The 19631-nt window shown below is 35.7% G+C and overlaps 2 protein-coding genes across 3 annotated transcripts in view; both read right to left on the reverse strand.

Moving 5' to 3' along the window:
* Positions 1-19631, reverse strand: part of LOC142521183 (protein COFACTOR ASSEMBLY OF COMPLEX C SUBUNIT B CCB4, chloroplastic-like) — an 84505-nt gene that overhangs the window by 7192 nt on the left and 57682 nt on the right. The gene's annotated exons all lie outside the window — the stretch shown is intronic.
* Positions 13408-18427, reverse strand: LOC142520315 (uncharacterized). The gene is made up of 6 exons (XM_075623317.1): positions 18369-18427; positions 17356-17554; positions 15412-15670; positions 15161-15324; positions 14710-15094; positions 13408-13628 (listed from the first exon to the last, which is right to left on the reverse strand). The coding sequence occupies exons 1-6, from the start codon at positions 18425-18427 to the stop codon at positions 13408-13410; spliced, it is 1287 nt and encodes a 428-aa protein (XP_075479432.1).

The raw sequence follows: 19631 nt of genomic DNA on the forward strand, positions 1-19631 counted from the left end.
TAAGAACGCCACCTTCTGTAACCAGAACTCGCACTTACTGAACTTTGCGAATAACTTGTGCTTCTGTAAGGTCTGCAAAACTGCGGTCAGATGTCTGCTGTGCTCCAAGATCAAGCAAGGCTTTTTTTAACTTGAGTTCTTGATAAACATGATATGAAAGTAAATTCACATTAACTCCAAGATCAAGCAAGGCTTTTTTAATCATTTATTCTCCAATAATACATGAAATAGTAGGACAACCAGGGTCTTTGTATTTCAAAGTATTATTATTTTGAATGATTGCACTTACTTGTTGGGCTAAAAATGATTTCTTTTTCACATTCAATTTTCTTTTCACAGTGCACAAGTCTTTCAAAAATTTGGCATACGATGGTACCTGCTTTATTGCATCTAAAAAGAAATATTAACTTTTACTTGTTTAAAAATATCATATAGATCAGAATTCAAATTTGATTTTTTTGTATTTTTCAATGCATGAGGGAATGGTGGTGATACTTTCTGTTGAACCTCCTCTTCGCAAGTTATGGGTTACACTTTCTTGCCCTCTCTAGAGTTGATTTATCATCATCTTCATAAGGTTCCAGAATGGATTTTTCCACAACCTTACCACTTCGAAGGGTAATAACAGATTTTACATGATCCATCGATTGAGTTCCAGAAGTTCCAGTTTGTGAATGATGATCATTGGGATTAGCCTGTGGTTGTGAAGGAAATTTACCTTTTTCTAAAAATTAAGTGCAGATCCAAATTTAGCAAGAGTAACTTTCAAATCTGTCATGGTTTGAGCATTTTGAGTATTTATATACTCTTGATTCGCAATGAAAAAATAAAATGTTACATATCTTCCAAATTCCTTTTAGGTGGAGGAACATAAGGTGCATAATTTTGAAAATTTTGTTGATTTTGAAAATATGGTTGTGAAAATTGTGTAGCGTTATCATTCTTCCAACTAAAATTTGGATGATTTCGCCAACCTGGATTGTAACTTTGAGAAAATGGTTCAAAATTTGGTCTTTTGAAATTGTTCAAAACATTGGCTTGTTCATGCAGACATTCTTTAAAAGAGGGGCGTAGTGGGACAATCTTTTGTAGAATTATCACTTGTATCACAGATGTGACGCACAATTTCTTGAACAGATTTTAATTGACCATTCTTTTTAAATTCAAGTGCCTCAAATTTTCTTGCCAAAGAGGTAAATCTGTCTTGGAGATCATGTTCATCCTTGAGGGTGTACATACCTCCACCAGATGTGGGAGATTGAATCTTGTTTGATTGTTCAATTGTACCTATAGTGTCCCAATTTTGAGCATTTTCAGCTAATGAATCGAGATAATTGCATCGTTTGGATCTTTATCTTCAAATGTTCCATTACACATAAATTCAACCATTTGCCTATCTTTAGGTGATAAGCCTTTATAAAATTGAGAAACAACTCTCCAAATTTCAAAAACATGATGTGGACAAAGATTAAGCAATTCTTTACATCTATCCCGACACTGATAAAATGTTTCTCCTTGTTTTCGAGTGAAAGTGATGATTTGCCTTTTGAAAGAATTTGTTCTATGAGATGGAAAAAACTTTTTCAAAAATTGGTTTTGCAATTCATCTTAAGTTCGAATGGATCCCGATCTAAGATTATGTAGCCAATTTTTAGCTTTATCATTTAAAGAAAAAGGAAAAAGCTTAAGTCGAATAGTGTTCATGCTATAATTTAGATTACTGTATGTGTTGCACACTTCTTCAAGCTCTCGTAAATGCATGTATGGATTTTTAGAATCTAAGCCATGAAAGTTAGGTAAAAGTTGGATAATACAAGGCATAAAATTGAAATGAGATGCATCCGAGGGAATAACTAGACATGAAGGTGCACTAGTGCATGTAGGATTCATGTGATCTCTAAGTGTTCTTCATCTATCATGATCATGTTGAGATTGAATTTCATCTACATTTTCTTGGATGGGTTCTTTCGCCATGTTTTGTGAAAATAAAGGATTATTTCGAATGAGTCGATCCCTAAGTGTACATGACCAAGTGCTCGCGCAAATTCAAAAGAAAAAAGAAGAAAAGCACACAAAATCAATAAAAATTCAAAGAAAGAAAAATAAACTACAAACAAAAATAAATAGACTTGAAATTAAATTATACTTCCCCAGCAACGGCATCAAAAACTTGATGCGACTTTGATTTTTGCACTCCCATTATCCTTTTGTTTTGTGCTTTTTTCTTTTAATTGTTTTAATCTTTAATTGGTAATTTTTAATTGTTCGAATTTTAATTCAAGTAGTTGAGATTGGAAGATCCACTCTTTGGTATTTTAATAAAGTTAACATTAATCATCATTATTGAAATCCACTTAATAAAATGGTTCCAGTATATTAAATAATCATATTTATATTATGTTATATATTATTATTTTATAAATATATAATATATACCAAAACTTATAAATGTTTTCAATTATATATATACTTTTGTAAACACTAAATCAAGGTTTCCAATTTAAATGGTTGGTAAAACCAAACAAAAATTTAAATGGTACCAAGAAATTAATATTATGATATATTCATGTATAATAAATCAAGACATCCACTTTAAATGGTTGGTAATATCAAACTAACATTTAAATAATTTCAAGAATTTAGTGTAACATATATCAACTAAAAAATAAAACTCACTGATAAGTAGGGTATAATAACGCTTAAAAAAATAAATATAACATAAACAATAAATAATGATTAAATAATATAAAAGATAGATTATTACCTTTTAATAACTTTATTATCATACCAAGAGTTTCACCTTTTCATCTCAACTTTGGGAAGTTAGCTACTCATTATTCAAAGTGTAAAACTTTGAATATGAGATTAACATGCTAAATATATTTAAATGAAGAAATAAAGGAAAAACAAAGAGAGAAATATTATGAACTCAAAAGTTTGTTTATAAAATGAGGGATATCTCAATACATTACAATGCACTCCTATTTATAGCCAAATTTGGGGAGACAACCACAAATAAAATATTATTTTGTACACATAAGTCTTCATTGGTGTTTCAAGAAATTATGTCATCATATATATCATTTTTGAAAATCTTCCTATCCGAGTTTGCTTTTGCACATAAAAATTAAACATGTAGATAATTGAGTTGTTTGAAATGTGGTAATTTTTTTAACCATTTGACCAAGTAATTTTAGAGATATGGTCAAAATTCTAGAGTATGGTAAAATTGCCACTCCTTTGGTAACTTTATTCGTTGCTTAATTTGATCTCATTTTTAAGAATATTTTTATCTCATGCTTGCCACCAATATTTTTGATATTAAAACCAAATTTCTACAGGTCCAAGAATCATCTCAATCTCATTTGCAAAGCCAATGTTATTCTTGTTTTATCGAACCTGTAAAAATAGTAAAAACTTATAATTGCACAACAGATTATATTTTATACAATTTATTATAAAACATATAATATTTAAGCATTTAATAAAACAAAAACTATAAATTTATATTAAAAATATTTAATTAATGTACTATTTTTTTGTTTATCAGGCACTGTACCAATTTCTAAGCCACCCTATCGTCTAGCACCTGCCGAGATGAAAGAGCTAAAAGATCAAATTCAAGAGTTGTTGGACCAGGGTTTTATTCACCCTAGTTATTCTCTGTGGGGCGCATTGGTATTGTTTGTGAAGAAGAAAGATGGTAGTATGCGACTCTGTATAGATTATCGAGAGCTGAATAGAGTCACCATCAAGAATAAGTATCCCTTTCCGAGAATTGAAGACTTATTTGATCAATTACAAGGAGCATCAATATTCTAGAAGATACATCTTTGTTTGGGATACCACCAATTAAAAGTGAAAGAGTCTGATGTTCATAAGACAACATTTAGAACTCGATATGGGCATTATGAGTTCCTGGTCATGCCATTTGGGTTGACCAATGCGCCAGCGATTTTCATGGATCTCATGAATCGCGTATTTCAGCTGTATCTGAATCAATTTGTTATAGTCTTCATCGATGACATTTTGATCTATTCGAGTAAGGAAGATAGAATAGAAGCTGCATATTCCAGTAGGAACAAGCAGTCCAACTGAGGAGTTCAACCAAGCTACTGCTGTTGTTCCGCTGGACCAGTTGGAGTGGAATCAGTTTTGGAACCAACTGCTAAATACACAGTTCCTCAACCAATTTCTAAAGAAGCTCAACCTTCCTCATCCACTGCCATCATTGTTCTACCAGTTTATGAAAAAGAAGCTCCGATCACCACATACACAAATGAAGAACTATCTTTAGCCAGCATGGATGAGCTCCTGCAATCAGTTACTACGGATATTTAACAATAGTACGAGGAAGAGCAGGCCACCGAAGAACTTATTGTTGAACACGCTTTTGAGGCGGTAACGGAACCAGTGGCTGTAGCTGAGATTATCTCAGTAGAAGTTTAGTTGGGAACTGAACAAATAACTGCTGATGAAGGAGCTTTAATATTTTTTAACTTTTATCTTGAAATGTTTGTACGAACCTGTACTTACCTCTTTCAAAATTAATGAAAAGTTCATTCTTATTTATGTACAAATCTTTACATTTCAGAAGAATTATTTTATCTACACGTGAGTTCAGAAAATTTGTCAATTAATTCAGACAATCAATTTTTCAGATAATTAATTCAAAAAATCTTAACCAGATAAACATTTCATAACTCTAATTTTTTTCAATCATTGAAAAGGAGGAAATTTTGGAAATTATAAGTTTCAGAGTTTGACAAACCAAATCACTAACAGAACTGAAGACCCGAACTAAATAGCAACTGAACTGAAAGGACATAACAGATCTCAGAACTGAAGGACACTTATTGGACTGAAATGGACCAAGTAGAACTGAAGTAAATAAACTAAAGTTCTTAAAAGTATTAATAAGTCTCAAAACTGACGAATCGGAGATTGAAAAACAGAAAAACAGAAAACCAGAACTTAAAATATTATTCGCATAATTTATATAGCTAAACTGAAATGATAAAACAGAACTGATAGAAAAACGTTCAAATTGAAAAGATATAATTTAGAACTCATATAGACCAGCTGAACTGATCAGTCGACCAGTTTGACTCCTGATCAGTTAGTCATGTCATCAATTTCAATTTGAATCTCAGCAGACAAACTGACACTCTGTACCAAAGCAGAACATACGAAGCATAACAATATGATACTTCGTACATATGTCAGAAAAAAGATGTCTACATGGACTAAAGGAAAACTCAAAGGATACCATTAATTAATTCATTCAATGTGACCGTTGAAATCGAATACTGTAAATAACTGAGCAGTTCAATTGTGAAAAGGTTAACATTCTTACAAAAAACAATTACACGACTAATCAGTTATCAAGTCAGTTGCGATGCATTTTCAAGTTCATATTCGGTTTGCAAATCACAATCTCAAGCTCACAACTCGTTGATATATTTGTAGCATTCAGACTACTTATTTGAGCTATTCAGTTATCAACTGATAAGTGTAAGAAAAGCTAAGAGTTGCAGTTTGGCATCGTTTAAGTCCAAAACCGAAGTGGATTATTACATTCATTGTAATTAATCATAGTCTTTTAGTAAATACGTGCCCTTGAAATAGAAGGGGTGACATAGGAGCATTTGAAGTCTCTAAACATCCATAAAAATCTTTGTGTGCATTATTCTTGTTCATTCAGTTATCACAATACCCAAACCAAAATATTCAAATCTATCCTTCAGTTTATTTCCGTACATTTTAGTTAACTGATCAATATAGATATACAAGATTTCAGTATCAATTCCTCAAAAAACTGATTCATATTTGAAAAAAAGTTCTGAAATTTAAAATATTTTTTCAACCCCCCCTTCTAAGCACTTTATCTACATTAACTGATCCTAACGAAGTAAAATCTACTACTAATAGCAATATCACTTGTAAAATTATTAAAACACAATTTTTATTAAGAGAATGGACAAAACGTCCACAAGCATCCTCTTTGAAGCAAGCTTTTCCTATCGAAATAAATACATTAGATAAGATACGTTCTAACTTAAGGCCAAAAATTTTGAAAGCCCAATGTGTGCTCACTGATTGATCAAAATCTGCTACCCAAACACAAGATGTTAAAAATGATGAAGAAGACATAGACAAAACTGATGGAAAATTCGGAAAACTATGGGAGGAAACGTGAGTGATTGATCAACGCTACTCCTAAAGCTAAGTATGTAAAGGTAAGCGAACTACATGAGCTTTGATTCCTATACATCAAAAGATATAGTTATACTATATAATTATAACTACATAAGTTCTTTTTATATATATTTTTTGATGTATGTGATATACCTTGAAAACTTAAATACTGCCATAATAGTTCATGAAACAGTGCGTTTTGTGCTTTGGCCACCCCAGCATGCCCAACACTGCTTGGAAAACGCAAAGATGACAAAAAATAATTACATTTCCTTGTCAAAATCTTAGGCCGAATATATCGTCATTGGAAGTTCATGTACACAACTACTATGGATGAAGCAAATTCTTGAGGATTATGGTATTGTACAAGATGCTTTGATTGTATATTGTGACAACTACTATGGATGAAGCATTTATAACTCAGCATATAAATCTTAAAGCAGTAAAACTCACAGACTTGAGGTGTGAGTTCTCGAGCTTCTCGGAGTTAGCAGTAACACAACCCTTTGGGATCCTTGGCTTTGATACCAACTGAAACGTCCCTTACTTTTAACTTTAAAATTTAAATAAATACTAAGGTTTTTTTAATAAATATTTTATTCTAACTTCAAAACCATCCAACATAAGAACCGATGATTTAAAAACTCAAATGTATAAAATTCCATAAATCGTCAACAAAAAAATCGTACGTCAATTTTTTTAAAATAATCCAAAACTAAACTTTAAAATAAAGCATAAAATCTTTAAATAAACACTTCCCAAAATCTTTACTTAAAAAATTTAAATCTTGAGCTAATCTGGAAAATAAAAATCCCTCGGGAGTGTATAGTTGGACCCGATCCACTCAATTGTCGGCGCCTCCCTCAAACTAATCTTTGCCTGCGACCATCCAAACCTTGTAAGTTTAATGTCTCAGCATGTTTTAACCATACATAACAAATAATATATATACATGCACATTAAGCTATAAAATAAATCTTTTAATAAAATAAGCTGGCGTAAAAATTCGTAGTCATATGTCATATCATAAATTACTAAATTGTAAAGCTTTTCATCATCGTATATCATTTTTCGGTGAAGTTTGATCCTTGCAAGTGACTATCATATATCATATCATCATGGTCGACTAATTAGTCTAGCTATACCAAGTACCTGGGGACGGGGCGGCAGCAACTCTCGTCACTGGATCGTGGCCAAATAGGGAACTACTATCTTCGGGCTCTTTCTGGGGTCTTTTCTCGTAAATGGTCCCCCTCCGGGGTATTTTCCCTCATGATATCCCTATTATATCTTTGGTGTCACAGTCAATTCATATCCTTTAAAGTATTTTTATTTTCCTTTTATTTATAAAATATCGCGTCCTTCAAAAATAGCGAAAAATCATACAGCCTTTGTATATATCATAAAAAATTATATGTTCATCATAAGCATTTTAAAATATCATTTAACATGTATTATAATTCTTCGGGACACTGCCAGATCTTTCGAACTACCTGGGACGTAAAATGACCATTATACCCTTGGACCTTGAACTTCCCAATTTGGCCTTTTTCTTACTTTTTCTTGACTCGAACCTATCCCATAGCACAATATAATCTTATTTTTTACTTCTGATATTTTTCTTACACGTAAATCCGAGCCTTCCAATTTATTGACTTAATGGCTAAACCGTGAAGCGTTTTAAACACGAAATAATTCCAAATTTAATATTTTATTCTCATATTTTAAACATTAAATCTTCATCCCTAAAATACCCCTGTGAACCACGAATCAACCCCCGTGGATCACGGTTCGAGCCCATTATTTTTTCCAAGCCATTTTCTAACCCTAACCCTCTTCGTAAGCCACGGTTTCCCAATTACCCGAGCCACATTCGAGCCACCTTTATCCAGACCTTGACCAGACCCTAGCCTACCTTCCTGGATAACCCTGGACCCCTCTGCACCAGCCACCAGCCCCCCTCGCGCAGCTCGCATCCTAGCTCACCTGCACGCACTAGGGTGTCTAGCGTTTGCGGCGCGCACTTCGAACCCACGGGGCGAGCCACTCTCCTACACTTTCTAGCCCCTGGACGCAGCCCTTGCATGGTCATGACCGTGCCACCCTGAGCCGATCCACTATGACCCAAGAAAACACTAGTTTCATCCTCCCTTAGCCTTGCATTTCCAACCCTCGTTTCGTACCTAAAAGACTTCATTCCCATCCCTTAAGCATACTCTAATGGCAGCGTACCCTTTGGAATCTATAACATGACTTATATGATCTTAGAATCGTCATAACTTTGAAAAACATACATCTAATCGTTAAATAATTTGTTGGAACATTTCATATTTGCAATCTTTATTTTGATGTTAAAAAAACTTGTTATTGTGTTTCTAACATATTTACTCAAGTGTGAAGTTATTAAAACAAGAAGCAAGCTGAAACTGAATTCTGCACAAACTGAATTTCTGGCAAGCTTCGGTATTTTGATGATATCTCTCAATTGGATGATTCAAATGACAATCCGCCAACTAGAATTATCAGAAAACTCAATTTGAAACACGTCGTATTTCACGTCGGTTGGGAAAATTCGAATATTATCAAGGTCTAACTGATCGCTCAATTACCGAACGGATTGCACGAAAACAGCAATCAGTTAGGAATGAGCAGTTGTGGTATTTTGGTCATATCTCTCAGCTCGGATATTAGAATGAAGTGATTCAGTATGTGTTGGAAAGAGAAGACGATGATCTACAAATCATCTACAGAAGTCAAAGTCTGAATAGATGCTGATAAATGACGATGAAGCTACTGGTTCTGCACAAATTGAAATCAGCTAGGCTGGTTTAATCTGACCAACTAAACTGAAACTGAACCAGACCAACTGAAGACTAGCTGAACTGAACCAGCTAAACTGAACCAAACCAGTTGAACTGAACCAGACCAGCTGAAACTGAACCGAACCAATTGAACTGAACCAGACCAGTTGAACTGAACCAGACCTGAACTGAACTGAACTGAACCAGCAGCTGACCAACTGGACTGAACGACCAGCTGAGTTGACTGGAGTTGACCATTTGACCAGTTTAAGCCCAGCAAGACGAATTTGACCGTTGCAATTTCAGAAACAATAGAGAAACTTTCCAAACGGTCATATTCTTGTGTCTAACGTATATATCATTGTTGGGGCCTATAACTACAACATCTTGAAGATCAAACAAGAGCTTTTGAAGGAGATTCAAAGCATGGCAGTTAGCATGAATAAATCAGCTAGTTTAGAGCACAAGCCCTTGTGTGAGGATACATTTGAGATGTACACTATAAAGGATAAATTCCTCATACACAATCACTCACACATATAGAAGAGAGTTGAACTTCAAATATTAGTTGAGTGAGTCTTGCACAATGACAATAAACTTGTGTATGTCGTCTTTGCATATGAGACTGTGGCGTGTTTTCTTAATTGCTCGCAAGCGCCTGACGTCAAGTTATAGTAAAATATATTTTTGAGTACAAGTGTCGATCCCACGAGGAGTATGTATATAAATGTATATTAGTGCTTGTGATTAAAATATTCTCGACTTTAAAAATCAATTAAAAGATTTGGTTGCAAGAATAACTAAATTGAAAATGGATTTAAATGTAGCACCAAATTGTAAAAAATAACAATGGAATAAAAGATCTAGAGGTCCGATTTCACGGAACTGTCCACCATGTATAATTTCTTGTAGCTATGTTATAAAATTACTTCTTATTCATTAGCCAAGAATCCTATAATTATCTACTCCCTCTCCCGAGTGTTAAGTAGATATTAGTTATCTAAAAATTGATTGCAACGTTCCCATCAACAGTCTACAAATAAATAACACATCAAGAACTAAATTCTCTATGGGCTTCGATAGCATTATAGGCTTTCCCGAATTCTATAAATACCATTGATGTATTTTCCTCATTTCTTGTTTATAATTTCCTCTTCCGAGTGATAAATTGTAAACATATAAATCATTCAAATTATAGCCAATAAATTGAAATCATTAAGATTAGAACAATACAAATGAACAATATGAAGAACTTAAATAGCTTAGTTCATAGATTCTAACACATGGTTTCTAGTTTTGTTCCATCTTTTCTCTAGAAATAAAAATTAGTTCATAATAACACTAGAAATATAACAAAACTTGGTTCTCAAACAATACATATCAAATGAAAAATAAAAGAAAGAAGAACTTAGAACAAGAGTTTGAAGTGCTGATTCCGTCCCCGGAGTTGTGCAAAAGATTTCCCAAAAACTTGATGAACTTAAGTCTTCAATCTCCTAGCAGCAGCCTCCACTCTTCTCTTGGCTCCCCAATACCCCAGATAGTAAGTAAATGATGTATTTTATAGTCCCGGACAAGCCTCGATCCGCAGCACACCAAAATCTTGGACTTCCATGCGCAGCACACCAAAATATAGATTTTTCGGATTCTGTCGTGCAAGGACCGCGGGTGCGGTTAAGAAGTCATCGCGGGTGCCGTGCTTCTACTGGTGTGTGAGCGCGGGTGCGCTATGATTTCTAGCGCGGGTGTGGTGCATTAACGTGGGTGCGGTGTATGTATAAGCGCGGGTGCGCTGTAGCTTCTGTATTTTTGCATCTTTTGTACTTTCCAATTCAACATTTTAATACTCCAAACTCTCGTCAAAAGCTTCCAAACTACAACATCAAAAACAACAACAAATCGCATAAAACCTGCTAAAAATAACAAAATTCCAAGTTAAATACAAGTAATAAAAGTGCAATAAATTGCACTTATCAAACTCCCCCAAACTTAGGATTTTGCTAGTCCCAAGCAAAATAAAACAACACAAACAATTAAGTCATGAAATATTTTTAAAAGAACTTGGCCTCAAGATATTTTAACTAACTCTTCATGCATTCAGAAGTCAAATCAATCCAACCAATTTTTCATCCGGATATAATCATGCAATCGGTTAATTTTCTTAACTTCTAATATCTTCAACTCATGTTTCAAAACATTCTCAACCGATTTCAATTTTTACAAACACAAATCAAGAGGTCTTTTTCGGTAAAATTGGGTTCAAAGTAATATTCACTCAAGAAAGGAGTACCCAATAAATATTTGATGCAATGAGGTGTGTGTAAAGTTGATCAAGATTCGTACTCAATGGAAGTGTTTATCGATTGTCCATGGGCTTGATCCTCCCAATCCCTCTCCACTAGTATATTGGACAACTATGACTTGGTCAATAGGATTTGCAATATTTGTAATGTTAGGCCTTGGCTTATGGCTACAAATGAAGATTAGGAATTCAAATAAGGGAGTAAGTTGAATTTTTATCTCTTTTGCATACTCCACTTTTTCTTTTATCTCCAAATTTTTTTTCATCTCTTTTTCTCCCCTTTTTCTCCAACTTCTTCAATCAAATATCATTCATTTTTTTTCTTTTCTTTTGTAAGAGAATTTCAATTTCTTTAATCCTTTGAATTCTTACTCCCTTGAAAAGGTAGGAAATTAATGTATAAGATATTCAAAGGGGTGGTAAATGTCGAATGGGGGTCTTTTACACATATTCACGTGTGCCATTCGAATTCATATAAGCTACAAAGAGGTGACAAATGATAAATTATTTTTATTTAGTGGCTTGAAAGGCTCAATCGATCCAAAAAATCACCTAAATCATTCCTAAATCATAGTTTGTTCGTATTTCGCCTCGAGTGTTGTTTGGATAGTTCTAGACAAAATCTCAATTCACCAACACAAAGTAGAATCGAATCATCATGAAAAATGGTGTCTCAATGCATCAACCAAATACACATATATTCAAAAGAAAAGTGCTTGGCTTTCAAGAAATTTCAAGAACACAATTATTTTCTCATATAGGCTCATGAGGGCTTCAAATGAATATTTATGAACAATATAAATAGGCCCAAATAAAATCAAATATTGCCTCAATCATATATGTGTTTGCAAAAATTTATTTCAATGTCAAATGAAAATCACAGAGTTGTTTAGAAATTATAAGTCTCTAACTTACCAAATCTCATGACTTTTCTCTAAATTTTTCAAATTGATTGATGAACATGAATGAAATACATGACCTTTCTTCTCAATACACAAATTTTGTTCATCATTGGCCATTTCAAAAATTTTCATGACTATGACACTACAAACACACAAGCAAATAACTCAAAAATAAATAAAACACTCAAATAAAACTAAATTAATAATTGAACACACAAAATAAAATAAATAACATCTCTCCCAAACTAAAATATGTGCATCACCCTCGATGTAAATGATCATGAAAGTTAGATGAATACACATACCTCGGGCAACGACCGTCAGTGGTCATTGCCATCCTCATCATCTGCGCCTTCTTGTGGTGGGTAGTACTCCGGCGGATAGTATGCGGGTGGCAACTGTGGAGGTTGTGGAAATGGATTATCAGATGTGGAAGCTGATGGAAATTGTTAAGCCATGACGGACGTGAAATCTATCATATAGCCCATGAATGTATCGGTCCTAAACCGAAACTCGTCCATGTCTTGGCGTTGATGGCGCATCTCTTCTTCCAAATGGGTTAATCGATCTCGCACATTTCTTGGTTGTGTTTGTGTTTGTTGTTGTGGGGCCTGAGCACGGGCACATCTTTCTGCAGCTCTTCTATTGAATTCTCTCTGAGCTTGACGTGCATCATGTTGATCAGATGTCAGTGACCAATGGAATTTTTTGATTTTAACAATTCTTCATTTGCTACCCAAGTCACTCCCGCGTTCTGGCATAGGTCTGTGATAAGAGAAAGGTGGAGGAGTCCACTAGGAGAGTTACCTTTTGCATAATCTAACATCGAGCTCTGAAGCAATTGACCTAAATCAATTGTCTTTCCCGTTATGATGCAAAAAATCAGGATTGCCCTATCCTTGATGACGGTGGTAGTATGGTCAGTAGGCTTAATCCTAGCCGAAATGAAAGAATACCAATCTTTGGCAACATTTTTCATATCAGGTTTGGCTAGGCTTAAATGCACATCTTCTCTCATTCGCCACTCTACCATCTTTCCTCTCACCAAAACTTTCAATTGATCATGCTTAACCTTAAGGTTAGCATAAAATTCTCGTACCAACGAAAGGATCGCATCCTGTGGTGGCTTGCCAAACTCCTCCCAATGCCTAGCGGTAAGCATTAATCCGATCTCGGTTCGTAGGAAGCTCAGGTCAAATCCCCTCTATTTCACAACGCTCTTGTTCAGAATTTTATCATAATTTTCCTTCGCCTTCTCGTCCCAGAACTTGTGTGCATCATAATTCGTAGATGAGGATGCACCCTTGGATTGTTTTTTTCTTGGAGGCATTTTGTAAAACACTTTCAAAGCACCAACTTCCCCTTCAATCCAATTCACTAAACTTGATGATTCTTTCAGTCCCCCAAACTTATTAATCACAATAACTACACCTCAACAATATACACACCAATCCAATCAACAATGTCAAGAATGTACTCCACTAAAATTTAATTTTCTTGCATAGCCAATAGCACCAATAATTTCGAATTTCAAAGCAAATGTAGTATGGATTTGCTCACCTTGAGTGTTGAAATGTTTCTTGGAAGAACAAAATCGAAGCTCCAATCAATCCTTGGCGTAAAATTTTTGAGCCCCCTTTCAAACCCTAGGTTTGATGTTGATTTTGTGGAATGAAGATGGATATTGGATGGAATGAGTGAAGTTATGTAGGTGTGGAGTGGGAAATGTGTGCTTGGATGAACAAAATTTGTGTGTGGAATGTGTTTTGTAAGAAGGTATTTTGAATTGAAGGAGAATTTTTGAGAAGTGTTCTTCGTTGATGTTAAATTTCTGCCCCTTTCTGTTTTTAAAATCATCGACCGCGGGTGCGGTGTAGCTACTGAAAATTTTTGAATTTTCTACCTTCAGCTACCGTGGGTGCGGTAAATATTCTACCGCAGGTGCGGTGTTGGTTCTGGAAACATATCGCGGGTGCACTACAAACTAGACCGCGGGTGCGCTTTGCCTACTGGAAATTTTCAGTTTTCATTCAGCAAACACTGCGGGTGCACTCAATAAAATAATGCGGGTGCGGTATATTTCCAGCGCGGGTGCACTCTTTGCAATTATTTTCTCCTCTAATTTTTAGTCCTAAAAAACACAATTGGGAATCATAAGATTTGGGGGGAATACAAGAACATACTAAACCAAAAATACACAACCAAAAATAAGAATACAAGAGTAGAAGCAAAAGCGAAAACGAAATGCAATAAAGAAACAAAAATTTGGGTTGCCTCCCAATAAGCGTTTGGTTTAACGTCGTCATCTCGACTACCACCAGTCTACATCAAGTTGATCCGCCCAAAGAAATGTTGTCACGATGTCATACTTCAGTCCCATAATAATGCTTGATCTGTTGTCCATTTACTTTAAACGTTCTTCCATCATTGCACTTTAGCTCAATGGCTCCATATGGTTGGAGTGATTCTATTGTAAATGGACCCGACCATCTTGATTTTAGCTTACCAGGAAATAGTTTGAGGCGTGAATTGAACGACAGTACTTGTTGTCCGGGCTCGAAATTTCTGTGCAAGATATGGTTGTCGTGCCACTTCTTGGTCTTCTCCTTATAGATCTTTGCGTTCTCATAAGCCTCATTTCTGAACTCCTCCATCTCATTCAATTGCAATAGCCGCTGCTCACCAGATGCTTTCATATCAAAGTTGAGCTTTTTCACGGCCCAAAAAGCTCTGTGTTCCAATTCCAGTGGTAAGTGACAGGCCTTACCAAAGACCAACCTATAGGGTGACATCCCAATAGGTGTCTTGTATGCAGTTCTGTACGCCCATAAAGCATCATCCAACTTCAGTGCCCAATCGTTCCGGTTTGTCTTCACCGTTTTCTCCAATATCTGCTTAATCTCTCAATTGGATACTTCGGCTTGTCCATTTGTTTGTGGGTGGTATGATAGGGTCACCTTATGCTTCACATCATATTTAGCCAAAAGTGAGTTAAAGATTTTATTACAAAAATGTGTACTTTCATCACTAATTATGGCTCTTGGTGTCCCAAATCTTGTGAAGATGTTCCTGTGAACAAACTTAGCAACCACTCGAGCATCATTAGTATTGGTGGCAATTGCTTCCATCCATTTTGACACATAATCCACAGCAAGCAAAATATAAGATTGACCAAAAGAAGATGGGAATGGTCCCATGAAGTCAATACCCAAAACATCAAAAAGTTCAACTTCCAAAATATTGGTCAATGGGAACTCATGGCCTCTAGAAATATTGCCAACCCTTTGGCATCTGTCACATGACTTGGCTAAGGTATAACTATCTTTGAACAAAGTAGGCCAATAAAAACCAGACTGTAATACCTTTGCTGCTGTTCTTGATGCTCCAAAGTGGCCGCCATATGGTGAAGAGTGGCATTGTTCAAGAATAACTTTCGCTTCTTCCTCCGCTACGCATCTTCTAACCATCTGATCAGCACATATCTTGAAGACGTATGGATCATTCCATAGGTAAAACTTTGCATCGTGAAAGAATTTCTTCTTTTGGTAATAACTCAAATCTGGAGGGAGAGTACCACAAGGCAAGAAATTAGCTATATCAGCAAACCAAGGGAGTATAGAATTTACCTCAAACAGCTGTTCATCTGGGAATGCTTCTTTTATGGTTCCTTCATCTATTTTATCTTCAAGTTCGAGCCGTGACAAGTGGTCAGCCACTTGATTTTCACACCCCTTCCTATCCTTCACTTCAAAATCAAACTCTTTGAGCAATAAAATCCACCTTATCAAGCGTGGTTTTGCATCCTTCTTGGCAAATAGGTATCGAATAGCTGCATGGTCAGTGAAAACAATTACCTTTGTGCTGACCAAGTAGGGTCTAAACTTGTCAAATGCAAACACTACTGCAAGCATCTCCTTTTCAGTAGTTGTGTAATTTTGCTGTGCAGCATCCATGGTTCGACTTGCATTGTAGATTGATCTAGAAAATTTATCACGCCTTTGGCCCAACACCGCACATACTGCATAATCACTAGCATCGCACATAAACTCGAATGGCTCCTTCCAATCTGGTACTATCATGATTGGTGCTGTCACCAATGCCTTCTTGATCTTCTCAAATGGCTGCAGACAATCATCATCAAAAATAAAAGTGGATTCTTTTTCAAGAAAATTACACAAAGGTTTAGTAATCTTAGAAAAATCTTTGATAAATCTACGATAAAACCCGGCGTGTCCTAAGAAACTCCTTATCCCTTTGATGTTCTTTGATGGTGGAAGCTTTTCAATTGCTACCACTTTGGCTCTGTCTACCTCTAATCCTTTAGAAGACACTTTTGTCCAAGAACAATACCCTCTTGGACCATAAAATGACACTTCTCCCAATTAAGAACTAAGTTCTTTTCTTGACATCTCTGCAAAACGAGGGAAAGGTTATGTAAACAGTGATCAAATGAAGTGCCAAATACCGAGAAATCATCCATGAAGACTTCCATGATGTCTTCCACCATGTCTGCAAAAATGGACATCATACACCTCTGAAAAGTAGCAGGTGCATTGCATAGCCCAAAAGGCATCCTCCTAAAAGCAAATGTTCCATAAAGGCACGTGATTGTTGTCTTCTCTTGATCCTCTGGTGCTATAGCAATCTATTTATAACCTGAATAACCATCTAAAAAACAGTAGTGACAATAACCAGCAAGTCTATCAAGCATTTGATCAATAAAAGGTCATGGAAAATGATCTTTACGAGTGGCATTGTTCAATTTCCTATAATCAATACATACTCGCCATCCAGTCACAGTACGAGTAGATATTAGTTCATCATTTTCATTCTTTACCACAGTCATTCCACCCTTTTTGGGCACTACTTGCACAGGAGACACCCAACTTCTGTCAGAAATAGCATATATAACTCCAGCATTTAACAATTTCAACACTTCATTTTTCACTACCTCCTTCATGGCTGGATTTAGCCTTCTCTGATTATCCACATAAGGAGCATATGACTCATCCATTAAAATCATATGCATGCATATGGTGGGACTAATCCCCTTGATATCAGAAATCGACCACCCAAATGCAGTTTTAAATTTTCTCAATACTCTCAACAATTTCTCTTTTTCATCTAAAGTAAGAGAGGAAGAGATAATTACCGGATATGTCGACTTCTCATCCAAGAAAGCATAGCAAAGATGGTTTGGCAATTCCTTCAAAACAGGGGATGAATGTATTATCTTAGAACATTTTTCTTCTTCCAACTTTTCCTGTGCGGCTTCCTTCACCTTTGGTAACTCTTCAAGAGCTAAAAGTTGCTCTCTCAATTCCCAATCATCATCATCATCATCAACTCTACTGACAGTAATAGAAAGGCATTTTTCTAATGGATTTTATACTGTATGACCTATACCAATCTCAGCAACACAAGAGTCAATTGTATCAATGCTTTTACACGTACTCACCTCTTCGTTACCTTTAATAGCCTTATAGATGTTGAATATCACAGCTTCCCCACCAACTCTCAAGGTGAGTTCTCCTTTGTGTACATCTATCAATGCTTTTCCAGTTACTAAGAAGGGTCGCCCAAAAATCAATGGAGCATCTTGATCTTCCTCCATATCAAGTATTACAAAATCAGCAGGGAAGATAAACTTGTCAACTTTTACGAAAACATCTTCAACAATTCCACGAGGATAGGTGAGTGACCTATCTGCAAGTTGCAAAATTATAATGGTTGGTTTTACCTCCCCAAGCTCCAAGTCCGTATAAATAGAAATTGCATAAGATTAATACTCGCTCCAAGATCACATAAAGCTTTATTAACATGAGTACCACCAATAATACAAGGAATAGTAAAACTCCCTGGATCTTTTAGTTTTTGTGGTAACTTCTTTTGGAGAATGACGATGCACTCTTCGGTCAACTTCACTGTCTCGAACTCTTGCAAGTTCCTCTTCTTTGACATCACATCTTTGATGAACTTTGCATAGTTTGGCATTTGCTCTAAAGCATCAACAAATGGAATGTTGATGTGAATCTTCTTGAAAATCTCCAAAAATTTTGCAAATTGATCATCAATAATCTTCTTCCTAAATCTCTGTGGGTATGGAAGAGTCTATTTCAGTATAGGAATCCGTTCAACTTCAGTTTCAATCCGAGACTCCTCAACCTTTTTCTCCTTTCCATTTTCACACTCATCTTCTTCAACTCTCTTCTCATTTTCCTCATTCTCTTTGGATTTTTCAACCTCAAGTTCTCTTCCACTTCTTAAAGTTATATCTTTGCATTGCTCCTTTGGATTTACTTCAGTATTACTTGGGAATTGACCTCTATTCGATCTCTCAATGCATTAGCCAACTGTCCAATCTGTGTCTCCAATGATTTCATTGTGGCACCCATATTTCCCATGTGATTTTCCATGCCATCAAGACGAGATTCAGTCCTAGCCATCCTTTTACTAGATTCAGCAACAAATGTCCCAACTAGATCCTCAAGTGAGGGTTTTCCTTCCCCATTCGATGTATTGAACCCCGGTGGAGGATTCAACACATTTTTATTATTAGCATATGAAAAATTCTCATGATTTCTCAAACCAGGATGATAAGTGTTAGGGGGAGGGTTACCTTGATATCCTCCGTAGCCACCAAAATTCCTATTGTTGATATAATGCGCCTCATCAGGAATATGTGGTTCTTCAATAACAACCGATGCATTTTCAACCTCTGTTGTACTAGCTTTATTCATAGCTGCAATTTGAGTTGTTAAAGCTGAAACTTGTGCGGTGAGTGATGCAATAGGATCTACGGCATAAATTCCAGCTGGCTTCTTTACTCCAGACCTCTCAGACGGCCATTGATAACTGTTAATGGTCATCTGTTCAAGCAAATCATACGCTTGATCAGGTGATTTGGAAAATATCGTGCCACCAGCTTCTGCATCCACAGTGCTTCTTGTTTGTCCATTCAAACCATTGTAAAACAATTCAATCTGTACCCAATCTTCAAAACCATGGTTTGGACACCTCCTCAACAACTTCTTTTACCGTTCACATACCTCATATAATTGCTCAAAGTAAGTCTGCCTAAAAGTACTTATCTCAATCTTCAACTGTACAAACTTCGCAGGTGGAAAATATTTAGCAAGGAACTTGGTTGCTAACTCCTGCCATGTAGTGATACTCCCCAAAGGAAGCGATTGGAGCCATCCTCTTGCTTGGTCGCTAAGAGAAAAAGGAAACAAGCGCAATCGAATTACATCATCAGAAACACCATTTATTTTTACCGTGTCAGTGATATCAAGGAATGTTCTGAGATGTAGATGAGGATCTGCAGTAGCGGCTCCCCCAAACTGGTTCTGTTGAACCATGTTTATCAATGCGGGCTTGAGCTCAAAGTTGTTTGCATTAATAGTCCCTCGTGCTATGCCCGAATAA

The sequence above is a fragment of the Primulina tabacum genome, chromosome 12 (assembly GCF_025594145.1).
Source record: "Primulina tabacum isolate GXHZ01 chromosome 12, ASM2559414v2, whole genome shotgun sequence".
NCBI classification, from domain to species: Eukaryota; Viridiplantae; Streptophyta; class Magnoliopsida; order Lamiales; family Gesneriaceae; genus Primulina; species Primulina tabacum.

What these genes read in the sequence shown, in the direction of transcription:
- LOC142520315 (XM_075623317.1), bottom strand. Translation starts at nt 18,427, where the DNA reads ATGAGGAAAATGAGAAGAGAGTTGAAGAAGATGAGTGTGAAAATGGAA. An exon ending in TGAACTTTTTGATGTTTTGG is followed by an intron (nt 15,325 to 15,411) that starts GTATTGACTTCA and finishes AATGGATGGAAG; the next exon opens with CAATTGCCACCAATACTAAT. An exon ending in AATATGATGTGAAGCATAAG is followed by an intron (nt 15,095 to 15,160) that starts GTGACCCTATCA and finishes GAGATTAAGCAG; the next exon opens with ATATTGGAGAAAACGGTGAA.